General features: G+C 40.7%; 1 protein-coding gene across 2 annotated transcripts in view; it reads left to right on the forward strand.

Moving 5' to 3' along the window:
- The window catches only part of ogfod3 (2-oxoglutarate and iron dependent oxygenase domain containing 3), a 145,292-nt gene that overhangs the window by 49,565 nt on the left and 72,727 nt on the right, over positions 1-23,000 (forward strand). For both annotated transcript variants that reach the window (XM_043714604.2, XM_043714605.2), the window contains exons 4-6: positions 6,774-6,816; positions 21,360-21,424; positions 21,899-21,955. In XM_043714604.2, coding sequence (XP_043570539.1) covers positions 6,774-6,816; positions 21,360-21,424; positions 21,899-21,955 — 165 coding nt within the window. The remainder of the gene's footprint in view (positions 1-6,773; positions 6,817-21,359; positions 21,425-21,898; positions 21,956-23,000) is intronic.

Here is a 23,000-nt window from a genome sequence, read left to right on the forward strand (position 1 = left end):
CTTAGAACCAGTTCTGTATCCAAATGGCTAGCTCTCCCTGTATTCCGTGAGATCTAACTTGCTAATCAGTCTCCCATGGGGAATCTTGTCGAACGCCTTACTGAATTCCATATAGATCACATCTACTGTTTTGCCCTCATCAATCTTCTTTGTTACTTCTTCAAAAAACTCAATCAAGTTAGTGAGACATGATTTCCCATGCACAAAGAGACCAGTGAGCCTGACCTCAGTGGTGGGCAAGTTGTTGGAGGGAATCCTGAGGGACAGGACCTACATGTATTTGGAAAGGCAAGGACTGATTAGGGGTAGACCTGCATGTCCTTGGCAGAGTGGGAGGGGTAGTTAAAGTGTTCAGCCACGGGGCAGTTGGGTTGGTTGGTGCGGATGTCCCAGAGGTATTCTCTGAAACGTTCCGCAAGTAGGTGGCCTGTCTCCCCAATGTAGACGAGGCCACATCGGGTGCAGTAGATGATGTGTGTGGAGGTGCAGGTGAATTTGTGACGGATGTGGAAGGATCCCTTGGGGCCTTGGAAGGAAGTGAGGGGGGAGGTTTAGGCGCAAGTTTTGCATTTCTTGCGGTTGCAGGGGAAGGTGCTGGGAGTGGAGGTTGGGTTGGTGGGGGGTGTGGACCTGACGAGGGAATCGCGGAGGGAGTGGTCTTTCCGGAACGCTGATAGGGGAGGGGAGGGAAATATATCCTTGGTGATGGGGTCTATTTGGAGGTGGCGGAAATGACGAAGGATGATATGATTTATCTGGAGGTTGGTGGAGTGGTAGGTGAGGACCAGTGGGGTTCTGTCCTGGTGGTGATTGGAGGGGCGGGGTTCAAGGACGGAGGAGCAGGAAGTGGAGGAGATGCGGTGGAGAGCATCGTCAACCACGTCTGAGGGGAAATTGCGGTCTTTGAAGAAGGAGGCCATCTGGGTTGTTCGGTATTGGAATTGGTCCTCCTGGGAGCAGAAGCAGTGAAGGCGAAGGAATTGGGAATATGGGATGGCATTTTTTACAGGGGGCAGGGTGGGAGGAGGTGTAATCTAGGTAGCTGTGGGAGTCGGTTGGTTTATAGTAAATGTCCGTGTTGAGTCGGTCGCCCGAGATAGAAATGGAGAGGTCTAGGAAGGGGAGGAAGGAGTCTGAGACGGTCCAGGTAAATTTAAGGTCAGGGTGGAAGGTGTTAGTAAAGTGGATGAACTGTTCCATCTCCTCATGGAATCATGAGGTAGGGCCGATACAGTCATCGATGTAGCAGAGGAAAAGGTGGGGGTGGTGCCAGTGTAGCTGCGGAAGATGGACTGTTCCACATATCCGACGAAGAGGCAGGCATAGCTGGGGCCCATGCGGGTGCCCATGGCTACTCCTTTGGTTTGGAGGAAGTGGGAGGGTTGGAAAGACAAGTTGTTCAGAGTGAGGACCAGTTCAGTCAGTCGAAGGAGCGTGTCAGTGGAAGGGTACTGGTTGGGTCGGCGGGAAAGGAAGAAGCAGAGGGCTTTGAGGCCTTCGTGGTAGGGGATAGAGGTGTATAGGGACTGGATGTCCATGGTGAAGATAAGGCGTTGGGGGCTGGGGAAGCGAAAATCATGGAGGAGGTGGAGGGAGTGGGTGGTGTCCCGAACGTAGATGGGGAGTTTTTGGACTAAGGGAGACAGGACCGTGTCAAGGTATCTCAACCTTGTAAGGACTAGTTGTGGAAAATTTGCTTCAAGGGTTTAGTAATTTGAATTTTTCATTTTATTTCGTATGCATTTCACTCTCTGGGCTGTAACAGATATGTGCTGCTCATGTAGATGATTGTGATCATAGTGTTGTTTCTCTGTGATTGCTAACTGGAGCAGACAGACAACTTTTTTGACCCAGGAATACTCTGTTCATGTTGTGACTTCTAAGGCAGCATTTCTGACAGCATGCTGACTCGTATATAAATTACTGTAATATGTTGAGTTTGCAGCTATATTAGAGAAAGTAAATTACTCCAATTATGGAGCGCTGTCAGCCAAAGGCAGAAATACACTTTCATGAGGCTTCTATGAAAAGAGTGTGAATGGGAGTTGACATGTCTGCCTTCTGCAGTGCGAGGCTCTGCAACAAGTGATAGAGATGTGAATTCCAGCGAGGAAGTTTGTTATGTTTTTCGAGAATTGTTTCATACAGCCCTTTCCCCCTATGTAGACATATGTTCTTTATGTCTAACACAAAGGCAAAGATGAAGAAACATGGAGAACTTTGCTTAATGTTTTTTATTAAAGTTGAAGTCACTGTAGTCTTCCCAGACCATCGGGCTGTTGTCTCATTAGAAGCAAATGACTAGTGGTGGTTATAAGCTGAGGGTCACCACACCTCAGGCAAGTGGAGAAGTTAAGATGGAGAATCCTTTATGGTAACTTCAGACAATGTGGGAATTGAACCCATGCAGTTGGTGTCACTGTTTCGCAAACCACCTATCCAGCCATCAATGGTAGAACAAAACCATTTGCAGGCAGACAAATTAGTACAGGTTATAGCTGGCAGGAGACTCATCATCAGGGAACTGCAAGAGTATCATCTTAACTGGTTATGGTTAAATTAGGTCACTATCCTCAAGGAGTCTATCTTGTATCCTTTATAAAGGTAACTTTGTATGATAAATGTGGGTAATGTAATGTCATGTCTGTGTGAATGCTGTTGATACCTAAGCAAGTATCTTGCTTATGTCTTAGAGTATGGGTAATTTATTTAGGTCACTATTCATTAAAGCTGAATCATCATACACTTCAAATGTATCATAAAAATGCATTTTGATCCATTCGAAAATAAAATTTACAGTATTAAGCAAGAGAGTTCACTTCCTCCTTAAGTCACTCACTGCCAAAAATGCACTATCATGCCACTGAAGAATTATTGGATATAGTTTCATGTCTCACTGAATTCCATTGTAATTCCTTTTAGTTTATTTTACTTGTCATTTTTGAGGCCATTGGGTTTCAGACTTCACTAAGCAACCTAAACTGGTGAATGTGATCCCAAAACACTCATCATCGTCCTAATATTGACAGTAATAAAATAGAATTTAACTCCGTTGCCTTGAAGCAGCTGACCCAGCCTTTATTCATGATTGTTCTTCAACTATATGTTGTTTTTGTTCTGTTAGACTTTTAGGGCAGTGAAGCCTTCTTTTTGAAGCCTTTTGTCAGGGCATAATTTTACTACTGATAGTTCAGTTGACATGAGACCTGGTTAAAAACGATACTTGTACTTTTATCCATTGACTTGTAGATTGATGATGGGTTTGACTTAAAATTGACATTTAACAAAAATCTTATTAATCATGCACAGAACTTGACAATTTGTTACAGCCTAAACTTAGCATCTTTAGCATTGCGTTTAAAAATATTCTAAAATAACCGCATCTTCTGAATTAGCTGAAAGTGGTTGTATTTGATGGAAGATGCACTGTCTCCCAGATTTCATTTAATTATTTCAGTTTGATCTTAATAAATATATACTATTAGCCAATCTTCAGTAGCACTGAGGATGCTCTGACCATCAGTAGATGCAATTCTACAAATGGATAACATTAACTAAATAATTCTGTATAGCTTGGATGAAAAGGAATTAGGAGAGGAGTAATTTCTTTAGATTATGCATTGAACACATCGTTATAAAAAGTATACTTTCTATCTTTGCTGTTAGCCTTCTGTGGTACAGTATCACAATTGCTATGTTCCAGAACTATTAATGCTGGACTAGTAATCATGGGAATTTGAGTTAAAATCTCACCAAAGCTTTTTAAAAATGTCTGCAAAATAGAGTGTTTCTATCTGTAAACGTGACTGTGAAGCTGTTGCAAGATTATTAAACCTAACAAGTTAACTTCGCTCTTGAGGGAGAGAAGCCTATTGTCTGTATATGACTCCTTCATAGCAATGGATTTGACCTATTTTGTTGAATTGAATAGGGAGAATCTGTGTATATTTTCTTTCTGACTGCAAAGACTGTTGTCGTGTATCTAGCTTTCAGCACATGCAAGGATGCCACACTGCGTGCCCAAATGACAATCCTGAAGTGGTTGTCAGTGAAATTCTTCACATCCTCAAATTAGTTCATCAAATCTAACCTCCTACGCGTTGTGTATTTCTGATACGGAGTTTGTACATTTGCTGTTTGTGAATCTGCAGCTACTTGTCAAGTGCGAAGAAATTTTTACCAGGCTCCATCCTGTGCTCAAATTCTCATTTGAAATAGGCCAGTTGAATGAGCTGTGTTTCCTTGATGTGCCATGTGAGAAATTGGCTTGGGAAGTTCTCAACCACTGTCTATCTTCACTGGTTAGTACAGCATTGGGATACCTACAGTTCCACACACTGAGATTGACCTTATTGACAACTTATTTTGTTCACTGTGGGACATTGATGCTGAAATATGGCACATCAAAGCCATCCTGTTGGATAATGGTGACCCTGACCAGATCACTTAAAGAGTCATAGAGATGTACAGCATGGAAGCAGACCCTCAGGTTCAACTCGTCCATGCCGACCAGATATCCCAACCCAATCTAGTCTCACCTGCCAGCGCCCGGCCGATATCCCTCCAACCCCTTCCTGTTCATATACCCATTCAGATGCCTTTTAAATGTTGCAATTGTACCAGCCTCCACCACTTCCTCTGGCAGCCAATTCCACACACGCACACCACCCCACTGCATGAAAACTTGCCCCTTCGGTCTCTTTTATATCTTTCCCCTCTCACCCTAAACCTATGCCTTCTAGTTCTGAGCTCCCCCACCCCAGGGAAAAGACTTTGTCTATTTATCCAATCCATGCCTCTCATAATTTTGTAAACCTCTATAAGGTCACCCCTCAGCCTCCAAAGCTCCAGGGAAAACAGTCCCAGCCTATTCATCCTCTCCCTATAGCTCAAATCCTACAACCCTGGCAATATCCTTGTAAATCTTTTCTGAACCCTTTCAAGTTTCACAACATCTTTCCAATAGGAAGGAGACCAAAGTTGCACGCAATATTCCAACAGTGGCCTAACCAATATCCTGTACAGCCTCAACATGACCTCCCAACTCCTGTACTCAATACTCTGACCAATAAAGGAAAGTATACCAAATGCCTTCTTCACTATCCTATCTACCTGCGACTCCACTTTCAAGGGGCTATGAACCTGCACTCCAAGGTCTCTTTGATCAGCAACACTCCTCAACCCATTGGCCCATCTAATCAAAATCCCGTTGCTGTCCACTACACCTCCAATTTTGGTGTCATCTGCAAACTTACTAACTCTACCTCTTATGCTCACATCCAAATCATTTATATAAATAATGAAACGTAGTGGACCCAGCACTGATCCTTGTGGCACTCCAATGGTCACACGCCTCCAGTCTGAAAAACAACCCTCCACCACCATTCTCTGTCTTCTATGTTATGAGTCAGTTGTGTATCCAAATGGCTAGTTCTCCCTGTATTCCATGAGATCTAACCTTGCTAACCCCAGTCTCTGATGGGGAACTTTGTTGAAGGCCTTCTTGACGTCCATATGGATCATGTCCATCGCTCTGCCCTCATCAATCATCTTTGTTACTTCTTCAAAAAACTCAGTCAAGTTAGTGAGACATGATTTCCCATGCACAAAGCCATGTTGACTATCCCTAATCAGTCCTTGCCTTTCCAAATACATGTACATTCTGTCCCTCAGGATTCCCTCCAACAACTTGCCCACCACCGACGTCAGGCTCACTGATCTATAGTTCCCTGGCTTGTCCTTACCACCTTTCTTAAACAGTGGCACCATGTTAGCCAACCGCTCTTCTTGCTGTATATCACTCAAACACGTGATATTGCCTAAAACCATCGCTTTTGCTCCTAAAAACTGCCCTGTCTATTTCAAATTACCATGTTTCTCAAAGGATTGAGCAACAGATGATGCTAGTTGTATAACACTGCTACTATGCAGCAGCTATCTGAGTGATGTTCACCATTAATAGAATGCTGTCTCCAAGACAAAAAGACAATCTGCCTATTGCGCACATAATAATGTGGTATATGAATTTCAGTGACATTGTGATGAATGTGGGCCATACATTCATACGTTCAAAAGATTGATTAGTGGATCATATCAAACAGCATGTCCCTTTGGCTGTTTGTAAGCACGGTACTGACTGTATCCAATGAGCCTATGTTTGCAGAACTCGCAACACAATGTCCATCATTAGGTGTGATTGTGCAATTGGATAACATTCACTAAGTAATTATCAATGTGAAAAGAATTATACTGGCAATAATTTGGAATGGCCATTAATCTGTATTCCAGCTTGTGAGAATGTAGTCACTTGTTGACTCGGACAAGCATATCTTGTCTAGTGCAGGTCAGTTTTGAAGGATGTAATTCCAGTGGAACCAATTTCCACGGCAAATTTTTAGCTCCTTTGAAAAACTTTTTGTTTCCACACACTTAGTCTAGAAATTTCAAGCTTATTATCTCGGATTTAGTGTTTTTCTTCATTATTTGATGGGGCTATTTTATCAGGGCATATATTCAGTATTCTGTTTTCTACCACAGATTAATTAAAAATGAAGTTGCAAAGAAGTAGTGGATTACATCTCTTTTGTACTTTTGTTGAAGAATTGTTAAAGAAACATGAGCCTTACATAAGTCTTGACCTTGACTCCATTGAATGTCGTACTGACCACACAGAATAAACTAATGTAAATCTGTCAATAAATATGTACACCCAGCCAGCATTCCTATGATTGTAAGAGCACTTTGTGAACTCAGACCTTATTTTCTGTTTACAGTATAGCAAAGAAAGGGCTGTCCTTGGGAGGATCAGATGGCGGGGTAAGTGATTTGTTTTTAAACTTTTCATGCTTAAGTAACAATTAAGACTACATCCCGACTTTATACTATGGTATTCCGTGATTTGTTGAGAGTATTTTTACTTGGATGCCAAGTTCAAAGTTGTTTTTTATTCCAGATTCTACACACAAACACAGGAGCCTGAAATATTAGCTCAAGATTCTGTGTGTTGGATGTAAATAAGACACACTTAGTTGGGTTTTCTGGCATGGAGCATTGAAAATCATGTCCTGCTACATAAACTATTTTCCCCATCTTTCACTTGAGTAATTTGAATCTCAAAGGAATGAACCTGTGTTGGGTTCCATGTTGGCGCAATGGCTATGAGGAGCCAAGGAGATAATTGGGGGTTCATGAGTTGACAAGAAGATAACATACAGCTTAGAGGTGGCCATAGGAATGTGTGGGAGGTGTGGGTCATGAGATGGCACAAGATTGTCTTGGGCACAGAGCAAACCATTGAGATGATTGAGGAACATGTGTTGTTATGGAATGGATGAATGGCAATTGGGCATGAGTGACTTGGAGGGTTTGAGGAGCCAGTGGGGTGGATTAGCATGGATCCGGCATAGGGAGTAATAAGGGTGAGGAGTGTGTGCTTGAAGACCTAATACTTTTAAAGGCAACTGAAATAAAGTGCTCGAGAACTGAGATGTGACTTTTAACCAACTAATGTTGGTACATGGCACCCATTGTGGCCCCATCTGGGGGTGGTAGACCTGACTGTCTGTCTCCAAAACCTGCCGTCCAGGAATAAAAACTGTGCCATTTCAGGGCATTTCCTGAGGTGGTTGTGCTGAGCCAGGAAATTTCCTGATTTGAGCCAACCTGCTTTGATGGTGAAGGTCAGGCCCAGTGATTCAGGTCTATGGTATGTCATCACAACAATGTTTGCTCTATTTCTCTTTTTACAGTTGCTCTTTAATCTGCTGAGCAGTATTCCTGCTCATTTGTTTTCTACTGCATGGACTTCTGAGGTACCTGTGTGGCAGAACTAAAGTCACTGTTGCAAACGAGGACCCTTGGAGTAGTTACACACACTGTGCAGCTTAGAATGAGCATGTGCTGATCAGCATATTCTGTTTTTATCATTCTGAGCCTCGTATATATGTCAGTGAAGACAGAGTGCTCCACTTATATGGCTGTGAAATATAATAAGATACAAACAAAAAAAACCCTCAAGAGAACCTCCTACAGGATGAAATAATGCAGAAAATTTTTGTGGAATAACCTAATCAACAACAGTTATCTTGTCGGCATTAACAGCACCTCAATATTCATTGGTCCCAAGGACCAATTGAAGAAATGAGATCCAAATGTGCACTCACTTTGGTCAGATCCAAAGTAACATCACTTAACAGAATGAGTCCAAAGCATGTGCTATTCAGCAGTGGTCTCAGATTGGTGTTGTACCACATTGCTGCTTTGTGGGCTACAACTGATGACAAAGGTTCATTAGACCTTCTCCTTCTCTTTCTCTTCCATGTTATAGAGTCATAGTCATGCAGCATGGAAATGTCATTAAGTCTTTGCTTCCAATGGTAATTTTCACTCTCCTGGCAATTTGAGAGTAATGTGTCCTTCTCAGTTTTGCACTGTACTCAACATGAACAGATAATCAACTTATTACTTCTCTCCCATACAGAAGTCATTCCAGGCTGTGCCTCCGAGATCCTTCTTCTCTTCCCTTAGCATTCATTATGATAGTTGTGGCTTTCATCATTGGGTGAACCTATAAGCATGATGGCGCTGAAAGAAATCAAAGTTACGATTGACTCCACTTCCTCTTCATATTTAAGGCTGTCATTCCCAGAGGGTGGTACGGGTGTGGAATGAGCTGCCAGAGGATGTGGTGGAGGCTGGGACAATTGCAACATTTAAAAGGCATTTGGATGGGTATATGAATAGGAAGGGTTTGGAGGGATATGGGTCGGGTGCTGGCAGGTGGGAATAGATTGGGTTGGGATATCTGGTCAGTATGAATGGGTTGGACCGAAGGGTCTGTTACCATACTGTACATCTCCATGACTATGACTCTATGTCCCTTCCTCCTTCAGTGAATCTCTACTCCCATTGCCTCTCTCCTGTGACCTCTCTGGATGTAGTTTTCATTCACTATCCAAATTAACTCCCCTGTACCCTTAACCTTGCCAAGTTGAACAGTTTTGTACCAGCTCTCTTTAAGGAAATGAAGGTGGGAGCTATGTTAGATTGGTACTTGGGGGAGTAAATGAGGCAAAGACATTAAAGGGAGAGAGGAGAAAGGCTAGTGTGAATATGTCTATGACTGTAGAAGTATGATGACAAATAAAATGTCAAAATTAAGAGTCTGAAAGTGTAGTTGTATGTGATTCAGGGGAGATTTGTTTTCATGGTTGGAATAGAAAGAAAAGGATTGGATATAAGTGGAGGGCTCAGTGTAGAGAAAATAAAATGTTCCAAAATGGGCTTGTCAGTGACTGAGCCATTTGGTGTGGAGCGGGCATAGAATGCAATGTTGAGGCAATGACTGCGGAAATTGAACTTATATGGAAGAGGTTTTATGATTTAATTATGTAACACAAAGTAAATTACTCATTCTTTTATATTGTCCGGTGAAGGTGTTGAAATATAATGAATGGGAATACATTAGCTATTAAATAACAATCAATGTTTAATGATGATTATATGTGGAATATTTGATCTATTTCAATTTCGACTCTAACCATTCCTAATTTAGTTGTGATGCAAGCAAGGTTAACTGGTGAGAACCAGAATCAAACTGGAATATGTAGGAAGTCTATTCAGTGTAAATTTAATTTGTCAGTATCACTTTGTTCAAATATCTTTTTGAGAAACCTTATTCAACTCATAATGATAAGGTGATGTTACCATTGGATGTGAACCATTCTCAATCCTATGACAGGCTTTGCATGGGACCACATCTGGAACATTCTGTTCATTTTGCCCCCACTGCTTCCAAAGGAAAAGAAATCTTAATGTGGATGATTGGTTAGGTTTGAATGGAGACATGAGGCTAAATGAGCCAGATCTTCTGAGTGCATTGGGAATGTAGCTCTCACCCATCAGTGTAATGGTTTCTCTGAAGTGGAATGAGGCATGGGTAGCCAATCTACTCCTAGGAGGTTCAGTAATAAAGATTGAAGCTATGGATTTAATGTGCTTATTATTTAATCTGTGGCCAGGTTGGAGTCCTGGGCCTAAGGTAGCTGCAGTCAAGTGAGAACAAGTTCAAGGAGAATACAGATGCCTTCTCTGCACTCCTTATGCGTCAAGAGGAGCAGGAATGCCTCCCCTTTGTTCAGATCTCCCTCTCGGGTCAGGAACTGGATCTACCTTGCACTGCACTCTCCTCCCAGGTGCCCCCCTCAGACAGAAAAGCAAGACAACATTAAGCTCCACAACATTCTGGACAACTGGCATAGTTTGAGCAATTTTAATTTGCCAAGAGTAGAGAGGCTGCAGATCCAGAAACACAATTTTATAGCCTCCAGGAGTCAACATTATATTTAACAGCTTTAAACCATGAACACTGTTCTCGATTTTGATACTTACTCGTCTTGTTCCCCAAATGCCACCATCGCCCCCGTAACCCAACCTCCACTGCTTATATTTAACTTTTGAAGGCAATACAAATGTGATTCTGATGTTAAAGAATGTGATATATGAATAGGAAATGCTAGATAAATGCAGTCAGTCTGATAGCTTCTGTGTACAGAGAAGCAGAGTTAATGTTTCAAGTACAATGACTCTGCTTCAGAGCTGAAGAGATTTATAAGTCATGGATTTTATGCTGTTGAAAAGTTGAGAGGAGTGTAGGTCAGGGAACGCTTAAGGGAGATTGGAGCTCAAAGGTGTCATAGAAAAAAGGCAAAGGGCGTGAGAATGATTGTAGAGAAGATAACTTTTTGGAGTTTAGAGGAATGAGAGGCAAGGTAGATGCAGAAAAGTTGTTTCCTGTTGTAGAAGATTCTAGAACCAGACAGCCTAATATCAAAATAAGAGGTTGTACATTTAAGACTGAATTGATGAGGAATTTCTACTCTCAGCAGTTCATAAATCTGTGGAATTCTTCACCACAAAGGGGTGTTGAGGCTGGATTATTAAGTATATTCAAGGCTGAGATATACAGATATTTTCAAAATGGTAATGGAATCAAAGCTAATGGGGAAAGAGACAGAAAAGTAGTTGAGGAATTTTAGATCAGACATGATCTCTTTGAATGATGGTGCAGACTCAATGGCAAATGGCTTAATTCTGCCCCTATGTCTTAAATATGCACTGCAGCAACACACCATTTTTCAAATGGAGTCTCTCCTGCATTCATACTTGTTATGAAATGGAGCTATATTGTGCACTTGGGGGAGTCATTGGGTTTGCTCACTTCTTTATTGGAATGTTGATTCATTTTTGTTTGCTCTGGCATCGGCATTGTCTCTTTAGCTGGAAAAACCAGAACTTATGAATATATTGGATGGGTTGATAAAATGTATTTCATTTTGTAAATAAAATTCAGATGCTTTCAAGAAAACACGAGGAACCACATGAAGTGAAATAGACTGATGGTCCTTTGAAATAATTTTTCAAGTTCTAGTCAGTTTTCCTAATGAGAAAATATAACGTTAACTGGGCCATATAATCAGTCATACAGCATGGAAACAGACCCTTCGGTCCAACCAGTTCATACCGAACATAAACCCAAACTCAGTTAGTCCCACCTGTCTGCTCCTGGCTCAATCTCTCCAAACCTTTCCTATCCATGTACTTATCCAAATGTCTTTTAAATGTTGTAGTTGTACTCACGTCCACCACTTCCTCAGGAAGTTCATTCCACACTCTGTGTAAAAAAAAATTGCCCCGATGTGTTTTCTAAATCTCTCTCCTCTCACCTTAAAAATGTGCTGCCTCGACATGATATTCCTCATCTGAGGGAAAAGACAACTATCATTACCCCCTCTGTACTCCTCATGATTTTCTAAACTTCTCTAAGATTACCTTTCAACTCACTATGCTCCAGTGAATGAAGTTCCAGCCTATCCAGCCTTCCTTTATAACTCAAACCTTTTACACTCAGCAATATACTCAGTAAATCTTTTCTGAACCCTCTTCAGCTTCATAATATCCTTCCTATAACTGGGCAACCAGAACTGGACACAGTATTCCGAAGAAGCCTCACCAATGTACAACCTCAACATGACATTCCAACTCCTATATTCAAAGGACTTGGAATCGGTTTAGATAAGTTGGCTGGATTGTTGGTTTACAGAGCAGTGTGATGCCAGCAGCATAGGTTCAATTCCCATCACCGGTTTGAGGTTATCATGAAGGACTGTCCTTCTTAAGCTCTTTCCTCGTCTGAGGTCTGGTGGCCCTCAGGTTAAATTACCACCAGTTGCTTCTCTCTAATAAGAGAGCAGCCCCTATGGTCTGGTAAGACTTTGACGACACAACAACAATTCAAAGGACTGAGCAATAATAGAAATGCGTTGAGTTATATTTATTTGACGAGGCTTATATTGTGTGCCACCCACTAACACACCTCCATGCTCTTCTAAAACTTCACTCCATTTCCAAACCACCTTTTCCCCAAGAAGTTAAGACTAAAAGACTGAGTGCAGTCAGAGGGAAACTAATGCTTACTCTATCCCGACCATTGCATGGATTAAGCCAATTAGCTGTCTGTTTTAATTTTCTAGCTGTCCCTCAAGATTGACAATGGGAAATCAAATTGCAAATTTGTGCCAGAACCTGGGAGACTCCAATTACATGTATTTTTTTAAAAATGTGTGCCAGAAAATGTTAACTCATTGCAAACATGTAGTAATTTTAAATGTGGGTTTCACAGCATGAACATTGGTTTTATTCTTTCCTAATGTATCCTAGATAAATCATCTTTATAACAGAACAATCTGTGCTTTGAGATGGAAATGAAATATTTTCTGAGAAAAATATTTGTCTCAAATCCTAGTATAAAAATGTCACAAGTTATCAGAAAATTCATCTGCTTGAGGGGGATGTCAATAAACTTTTGAACTCACATTTTTAACACTGAAGGAAAGCATAAAGTGCTGGAGAAGCTCATTGGATCTGCCAGCTTCTATGGAGAGAGTGACAGAGTTACCATTTTGAGTCCAATGATTCTTCTTTAGAACTGAAGAGAGGTGGAAAAATCATGGGTTTTGTACTGTTGAAAAGTGGGGATGGGCAAGTGGAAACAAAGGGCAGGTCAGAGAAGAGTTAAGGGAGATTGGATGTCAAAGGTGTCACAGGACAAAAGACAAAGGGAGTGAGAATGGTTTTGGGAGAAGGCAAGGTATTGGTGCAGAGAAGGCAAGGTATTGGTGCAGAGTAGGTGCATTAAACAGGATACAAATGGAATCTGACTGAAAGCAAAGCCTTGAAAAGCATGATAAGGTAGTAGAGGGTAGGGGGACAGATGGTGGCTTTTGGAGGAAGAGTGGGAATTAACATTTTTTTTAATCAAAAGGAGAGAAGTTCATTGTCAGAAATCATTGAGCTTAATGTTGAGTCCTGAAGGCTCTGAAGTGTCTAACTGGCAGATTTTGCAGCAACATTGGACTTCACTGGAATATGCAGCAGGTCTCGGACAGAACAGTGAGCATAAGGACAAGGTTGAAGTGACAAGTCACTGTAACGTTGTGGTCATACTTGTGGACTAAGCAGAGGTGTTCCAGAAAGCAGGCATCCATCTGCGTTTGGTTTCCGCAATGAGGAAGAGACTGTATTTTGAGCAGTGAAGGCAGTAAACCAGAAATGCAAGTAAATTGCTGCTTCACCTGGAAGAAGTGTCTGAACTTTGTTCAGTGAGGAAGGAGGAGGTGAAAGGGCACCTTCCGTGATTGAATGAGGAGGTGCTGTGGGGTAGGTATGAGACAGTGGGGATGGTGAAGGAGTGAACCAGTATATTGTGGAGGGAACAGTTCCTATGGAATTGTGACAGAGGAGGAGAAGATATGTTTGATACTGGCATTATAGGGCGGGTGATAGTGGAGGATATTCCTTTTAATGTGGGGGGTGGGGAGAGTGGGCAGTGAGGACATGAAAATCTCTATTCTGATGCTGGCAGGGAAAGGAAGACATGAGAGTGCAAGAGCAGGAAATTGAATCATAGAATAAAATCGTAGAATCCCTGCAGTGTGGAAGCAGGCCATTCGGCCCATCAAGTCCTCACTAACTGAGGGTTCCCACTCAGACCCACCCCATCCCTGTGATTCCTCATTTCTCATGACTAACCCACCTCGCCTGCACACCCCTGCACACTATGGGCAATTTGGCATGGTCAGTCCACCCAACCTTCACATCTTTTGACTGTGGGAGGAAGTAGGAGCACCCAGAGGACACCCATGCAGCCACGGAGAATGTGCAAACTTCACATGCGCAATCGCCTTGAACCGGAATTGAACCCTGGTCCTGGTGATGCAGCAGTGTTAACCACTGAGCCACTGTGCTGCCCATGGATTGGATGCGGTTGTTGGCTCTGTCGGCCATGATAGGATGCAATCCTCAGTTGAGGAGAAAGGGGTACCTGACCTATTCTTATACTCGAAACATTAACCCTTGTTTCTCTCTGCACAGATGCTACCATACTTGGTGAGTTTCTCCAGCTTTGAGTTTTACTTCAGTATTTCAAAAAAAGTGAGCCCCATCATGGCATTGAATTTATCTGTAATTGTTCTGTTGATTTTATCTTTTATATACTGCACACAACAATTTTATTTTTCCTATTGAGTGCTTTTCGTGTTGCAATTAGGGGTTACAAGTGCTTGTAAATTTAAGTACAACAAATAAATGGGCCATTGATGCAACCTTGAAAATTGTTGTCAAGCTCACACCCTTGAAGATCTCACTCATAAAATTCCACTCAAGTAGCTTGCATTTGGCTGTCAGAGATAAAAGCTGCTGCGTTGTTAAACTTTTCTACATGATCCAGTTTTTGTTCTGTTTTTATTAAAGAGATCAGAAACATTTCAATACTGTTCCAGTCTTGATCAGTGAACAAATAAAATTGCAGTCTGTACAATGTGAAAAATGTTATGTCAGTGTTAGAAAGAAAATACTTTTTTCTAACACTGACATAACATTTTTTACATTTCATTTACCCTCCCTCATTTTCTAATGAAAAAGTCAGATAATTTCTTGTCTTTTTTATCATTCCTGTTTTATTACATTGCATGCATCAGCTTCATTAAATTAAATTTAATATGTTTACAGTAGATATTCTCCTGAATGTGATTGGAAGGTAAACACGATTTAAATTGTCGAAGATTAATAGTATAATTAAACATTTCACTGCTGTTTCCCTCAGATCAGTTGTGTTTGTTTTTTAACATCCTACAGTCATGTTAAATTAGAAATGATTAGTAAAGGTTCTCTTCTTTCCCTCCCTCCCTCTGAATCCGTAATGCCAGTCTTGGAGAGGATAGGTTCTGTGCCAAGATGTCTTCGCAGATTCCTTAATTAATATCATTATAAATCCTTTTTTGGATAGACTTCAGTGATGCAGAAATGTCTGTTTATAGAATTTATTTAGTTGTGTATGTAGTATTGCAGAGACTGGGCAAACCATTGGGCAATTTAATCATGTAATTGAAATTGGCATTTAAAAGTGCTGATGGTGTTTTCCAATTCTCTAAAGTATTGTTACAAATAGGAAATGTTTTTCTGAATCCATTGAACAAAGTTAAGTATTTAAGTAATAACAAAACTGTTCCAAATAAATGGATGCATTGATGTTCATTTTTCATTACCTTAGAGGCTTTAAACACAAGTTAAAACACATAACTAATTTCAAACACTTTATATAAGAAGGGATATAATACCAAGTTCATGAAATCATTGAAGCAGCAGAGTTCTATGAAAACCCATGATTATATTGTCTCGAGTGGAACTACAGCAGCCCTGTTTGGATTGTTAAAATAAATCGACCATTGCTGTCATTCCTGCAGGTCTGCTGTCATAGCTTTATAGGAAATGATTGATAGTGCCTCAAAGAAGACCATCTGAATATGAATATTGACTAACTTGCATTCATTTCTCATGTGATACCTGTCCCACAGGTGTGAGTCTGCTATCTTGTCACCAAGGCTAATCAGTCAAATCACAGTAGCATATACAACCAGGTGCTCCTAACCTAAAAGACGGAGGACTATTATGCACAATCAGGCACATCCCTACTGTGTTTTAGAACATAGAACAATACAGCACAAAACAGGCCCTTCGGCCCACGATGTTGTGCCGAACATTTGTCCTAGCTTAAGCACCCATCCATGTACCTATCCAATTGCCACTTAAAGTTCGCCAATGATTCTGACTCTGCCACTCCCACAGACAGCACATTCCATGCCCCCACCACTCTCTGGGTAAAGAACCTACCCCTGACATCTCCCCTATACCTTCCACCCTTCACCTTAAATTTATGTCCCCTTGTAACTCTCTGTTGTACCCGGGGAAAAAGTTTCTGATTGTCTACTCTATCTATTCCCCTGATCATCTTATACACCTCTATCAAGTCACCCCTCATCCTTCTCCGTTCCAATGAGAAAAGGCTAGCACGCTCAACCTATCCTCGTACGACCTATTCTCCATTCCAGGCAACATCCTGGTAAATCTTCTCTGCACCCTCTCCAAAGCGTCCACATCTTTCCTAAAGTGAGGCGTCCAGAACTGCACACAGTACTCCAAATGTGGCCTAACCAAAGTCCTGTACAGCTGTAACATCACTTCACGACTCTTGAATTCAATCCCTCTGCTAATGAACGCTAATACACCATAGGCCTTCTTACAAGCTCTATCCACCTGAGTGGCAACTTTCAAAGATCTATGAACATAGACCCCAAGATCCCTCTGCTTCTCCACTTTACTAAGAACCCTACCGTTAACCCTGTATTCCGCATTCTTATTTGTCCTTCCAAAATGGACAACCTCACACTTGGCAGGGTTGAACTCCATCTGCCACTCCTCAGCCCAGCTCTGCATCATATCTAAGTCCCTTTGCAGCCGACAACAGCCCTCCTCACTATCCACAACTCCACCAATCTTCATATCATCTGCAAATTTACTGACCCACCCTTCGACTCCCTCGTCCAAGTTTTATATGAGTAATTTGATTGTTTGATTTGGAATTATAATCCAGTAAGTGCCTTGTGCATAATGTGCCAATACATCTGAACATTGCCTAATATGACCTTTGTTAACCTTTGCAATTGTGTCTTAACTAGGAAATTGGTACAAATGGAGGCTTCAATATGCATCCTCACAATGGAGAAATCTAATCTTATTTTGTGTTAGCTTCCTGAGCTATACTAGAACCAATGCAGGAATAATTTTACAGCAGACTGATGGAATGGCTCCAGACCTTAAAATAGCTTTGTCCAAATATAGAGACATGAGCAAGCTGTACACCAGAAGTGAGATGAAAGTATCTGTACTTGACGTTAAGGCAGCAGGTGATTGAGTGTGACGTCAAGGAGCCCAAGCAAAACTGGAACAATTGGTATCAGGGGGCAAACTTACTGCTGGTTGGAGTCATACCTGACACAAAGGAAGATGGTTGTGGTTATTGGAGGTAAGTCATTGCAGCTCCAGGACATCTCTGAAGGAGTTCCTCAGGGTAGTGTCTGAGGCCGTTCCATCTTCAGCTGCTTCATCAATGACTTTCTCTGTGCCATAAGGTCAGATGTGGGGATGTTCGCCATTGATTGCACAATGTTCATGGGAAGGTAATGGCCTCTTAGTATTATTGCTGGTCTGTTAATCCAGAGACCCAGGTAATGTTCTGGGAATCCGGTTTGAATCCTGCCATGCAAGATGGTGGAATATGAATTCCATTGAAATCTGGAAATAAGAGTCTAATGGTGACCACAAAGCCATTGGTGATGTTTGGAAAAACCCACCTCATTCATTAATGTCCTTGAGGGAAGGAAATTGCCATCTTTACCTGGTCTGCCCTACATGTGACTCTAGACCCATAGAAATGTGGTTGACTCTTAATTACTTTCCTCCAATTAGGTGATAAACCAGTGGCACCCTTATCCCAAACAAAAAGCTCCTGAGACTGTATCCCCTGGTTTTAAACTTCTCGACCAAGGGAAACAACCCCATTGCATCTAATCTGTATATCTGTTAGAATGTTAAAGTTTCATTTGGATTCCACCTCATTCTTTGAAATTCTAATGAAACACAGTCATTCAAACAAAGAGAAATAATTGCCAGTCTTCTTTCTTGTCTCCCAGTTGCCCGGTAGGAGAAAGTGAGGACTGCAGATGCTGGAAATCAGAGTCGCGATCGGGATGCTACCTGACCTGCTATGTCTTTCCAGCAACACACATTCAACTCCCAGTTACCCAGTATTGTACTCTGACCTTATGGATAGTAATTATAGCTGACAAAGTTTTAATATGTTTACATACTGATGAGAGATGCCTCAATTAAAATATCAAGCTTCATGTCCCACATGATGTATCAAACAAAATAAACAAGATATGTAATGCTGTGAGTGACCAATTTCACTGTGCAACTTTGGAATCACAAATGCGCCTCCATTTAATTACTTTTCATACATGACCTTTCAAAGTGATTGCAGTCTATGTGTTGTTTAACTACTACCCTCCTGAATAATATAATATCTCCAGCAATAGTGCAGTAAATAGGAATCTTACAAAACAGTTTGGTCAACATTTGCAAGAGAAGCATGTTAAACAGGCAGGTTCTACAATAAATGGGCGATTGGCTTATACCATTTATGTCACCTCAGGGCCATTCAACGATAACAACACACACGTTTATATTACATACTAATGTAGACAGGTGTACCAACGATTTTTATAGTGGGAAAATTGGACAAAAATGTGTAGCAGTGTGGTAACTGAAACAGCAATGGACCCAAACAACATAAAATAAGTGACTAACCATTGATTTTTTAATATGTACTTGTTGAAAGAAGAACATTGCTTTTATGTCTCATCTTGGAGAACAATGAGCTAATTTTCAGTAACTTGATGTGCTGCATTCCCGACCTGTTAAAGAACTTATCTGATTTCTATTTCATTGAATTTGCTTTCTGTAGATCAGGCAAAGGAGAGAAACATGGATTAATTCTCTTAACTCTTGCTAAAACACCCATATCAGGATGAGGCTGGCCTCTGATTTAGACCAAAGTTGAATAGCACTCAGATACTTTAAGACTAACTTTCATACTCAGTTATTGGGTAACAACTGGTTGGAATGAACTTTGTCAAATGTTGCATGTTCTTCCCTCTGGTGAAATGGAATATGGTTGCTTTCTTCAGCGGGTGGGCTTTGGCTTTTCCAGCTGGCCTGGTCGTGAGGTTTTAAATGAACCCTTCTTGTGTCCGGCCTGACACTGGAAGAATGGCTGAGAGAACAGAGTGTGGAGAACAAATGATGCTTGTAGCTAATGATGGGACATAAGTTTGAATGAGAGCGAAAACTGAAAACAACGTGAATGCTAGCAAATGAAACCAAATGTTTTCATGTAGATAAGTAGAACCAAAGGGAAGTGAATACTCAAGGTTACTCCAAGGAATTTGGAAGAAGCTATGTGTCTTTTGAAGAAATGAAGGGAAGAAAATGAGACTATAAAGTCAAAAATAACCAGTTGAGCAATTTATTTAAAATAGACGTGGAATGAAATAACATGAAATAATACTTATTATTCTAGTGTCATCACTGAGCTGCAAAATGGTTCATACTTTTTGTTAGTTTTTGTTTTATTTATGACTATCCGTACTGTTTGAGGTAAACGAAAGCATATTCCTTTTCAAGGCAAAATAGATCAGAAGTATTTGTTGATGATGAAATGCACAATGTTAAAGTTAGATTTGAAACTGAATACACTTCAGATATATTATCAGGATATGGAAAATAAGTGTGTTTTATGTTGTATCTCTAGTGCCCTGTTCTACTTGTGGAGTTCTTGCATTATTTAATCTCTGGTTTTCAAATTTACTAGCAGAGTTCCAGAAGTCTTGGAATTCTGTTGACAAGAGCCTGATAATATCTCACTGCTGGATATTCAACTGAACGTGCAAAGACTATATTCTTTTTGCTCTATTTGTACATGGAATTAAGAATCATGTTGGACACCAAGGTATTATTTGGTATTTAAATAGAGAGCCTCCTTGATTTCTTTGGCTAGCAAAGTTGTACACATTCTGATCTACTTAAGATACATGCTGGTCTTGCAGTTTCTTAGAATGGTTTGATTGGCATATGGCTAGCGTTTCAGTGTCAGTGGACACTGTCAATTGACAGTAACTTTAGGAGCTTTAGCTAACTTATAGACAAAAGCACAACATACTGAGAACCTTCAGTTAGTCGATCTGTGGAACAAACTGATAGGAACACTTTATCAACCTGAAATACTTGTTTCTGTGTTTTCTCTGACCTGTTTAATGTTTCTGGAAGATTTTAGGTAAGGGCTGGGATTGTATGTGGTGGTGATGTTGGGGGCAGCCCTGGCTCCAGCTGCAAAACTAGGGACTACTCACTTCAAACTGGCTTTGGAAGCCACCACTAGATTATATGCACTCAGGCAGTCTGCTGGCTTTTTGTGGGAGGATGTTCCGCCTCTCAGAGTTTCTAGATGATCAAGAACTAGCAGATCTTCAGGTCCCATAGCGCCACTGGGAGCTGTGGCCATTGCCGGGACTGTGTCAGTCCCTGACAAGGAGCCATGAAGAAGGCTGGTCTGGAAGTCGTATAACCAATGCCAGAACCAAGCAGGCAGACCCTGGTGTGGGGGGAGGGAGTGATGAGTGGAAGTCCGAGGAGGGTGGGAGGAAGAAGAAGAAAGATAGGAGTTTCAAGTGGGTAATCCTTTCCTCTGTGGGAGTCCTTTCTGGGGCACAAAACTTTGAACATGTGGGAACCACCTTTCCTGAACCTGCAGCCAGACTATCAGATGTAACCTTGTTTTGTAAGATGGGCATCTCTTCTCGCTACTTTAATTTGCTCAAGGGTTTATGGCTTGGCCAACATCTCTCTATCACTGGTAAAACACCAGCAAGGATATAGGGCATGGCATCATCCCACTCTGACCTGTGCTTTTTTGAGAGAAACATACATTTCTGGCTTATGTTTCAGATTTCCAACATCAAAAGCAGCTTTCTCTTTACATTTTCAGATGTTAAACATTTGTTTCAACCATGGATCTTAATTTCAATATTAATTTTATGAGCTTATTAAACATTATTTTCATGAGCTTTATTTCTATCCTGTAATCTAGACGAATTAACAAAGTGAATTGGTTATTTCCTTTTTTATGCATGTTCACAAATTAACCTTGAGCAGGCAAATCAGTGTTAAATGTCTGGCAGGACTATATGAAATGTTCTGGTCATGAATAAATAGAAATTAATCAAATTTCAGTGACAGCGGTATATTTTTCAGTAGATATCATTTGTTGGTAATGAGTTTAAAGGGAGGGACAAATTTTGTTGTGGCTTTTCAAATCATCAACTGTTGTAATATCTCTCTACTTTCAGGCCTCTATTCTCGATTTGCACTCTGGAGCACTATCAATGGGGAAACAATTTGTTAATATCTATAGGTAAGATCTGCTGTTTGCACTCCGCTCAATTCTTAATGTGTTCTCGCTGATAGTTTCAGCAAGCTAAAGGGCTGAGCTAAGTCTGATCAAGGTGTCACTAGACATTTACCCGAGATTCATGTCTCATATGATAGTGAACAGAACTGGAAATTGGAACTGGTTATGTCCTGTCGTGAACTCAGGAGGGCAGGTTATGTATGAAGAGTCCAATTAAATGTTAAAGAAAGATACTGATAAGCAAAATTGTTAAGCAACAAACAGACAGCATTCCTAACTGGAACTTTTATTGTTTTAAAGATATAAAGCCAAAGACCATTCAATAGAGTGATAAGTCGTAACTTTAATCAGTGATATGCAGGCTGGGAGGAGAAATTGGGTGCTGTGAGGCTCTTTAAAATGATTAAACGCTTTTAACGGAAGGGAGCATGTATGTTAGGATATTTACCTGCTGTTAATTTAAAATTATATTTGCAGGTACTTTGGAGAGCAAATAAAGGATATATTTGATAAAGAGGACTTCGCACTCTACAGGTAACACACCTGAAATATCCTGATTACTTACGTGAGTAGCAAGAATGACGCTGTACATGGTTATTCCTTAACTAATATCTCTCTCCTCTCATTCTTTCTCGTTCCCTCCTCTCAGTCATGTCTTGACCGCTTTGAGACTGTGTATACTGGTCATTGCCTTATGTAGAGTCATAGAGATGTGCAACATGGAAACAGACCTTTCGGTCCAACCCGTCCATGAGGACAAGATATCCCAACCCAATGTAGTCCCACCTGCCAGCACTTGACCCATATCCCTCCAAACCCTTCCTATTCATTTACCCATCCAAATGTCTTTTAAATGTTGCAATTGTACTAGCCTAATTTTCAAAAAGGACAAAAAAAATCTATGCATCTCTTGCTTTTTAAAACATATTGTCTCTCTCTCTCGGCCTTGAGCAAGGTTATAAGGCCCATTGAATTTTGAGCAATTGCAGTGGGTAGCAGTAATTTCAATTTTCAATAGCTGTCAGACTAATCCTGATCTATTTCCTGAGCCTTATTGATTGTTCCCTACTCACATCTTAAAAATAGGAAAAAAATGAATGGCTTTAAATGTTGATATATCACTGCTTTCAGATGGCATGCAACCCATTGAAGTAGTTTGTTGTTGATTAGATTACCTACAATGTGGAAACAGGCCATTGATAAACAACTTTTTCTCAGTTCCTCCCTTCTATTGAAATATTTAATATCTGACTTTGTATTGATACTAGTGGCCAGTGTTGTTTTACATTTTGCTTCTTATTCATCTGAAACTCCCATTGACATTCAGATGCTTGTTTGAACTTTACTGTTGTGTTGAGATCAATACAGTACCATTATGCAGGCCCTGACTCTAGCTGATTCTCTGTTAAGAAATGATAATTGTGGCTTTAACATTGGTGTCCCGCTCTGTTGGCCATTCATGTAAGTAATATTCCAGAAAAAGTCAATTCAAAATTAACTTCCCAGATCAATTTTATAATAATTATTATTTGAAAATTCTTATCTTGTAATAGCAGGAGGAGAAAATGATGCCAATCAT

This window comes from Chiloscyllium plagiosum, unplaced genomic scaffold, assembly GCF_037043375.1.
Source record: "Chiloscyllium plagiosum isolate Xiang-an unplaced genomic scaffold, Cpla_swu_hap1 HiC_scaffold_25, whole genome shotgun sequence".
In the NCBI taxonomy this organism is placed as follows: domain Eukaryota; kingdom Metazoa; phylum Chordata; class Chondrichthyes; order Orectolobiformes; family Hemiscylliidae; genus Chiloscyllium; species Chiloscyllium plagiosum.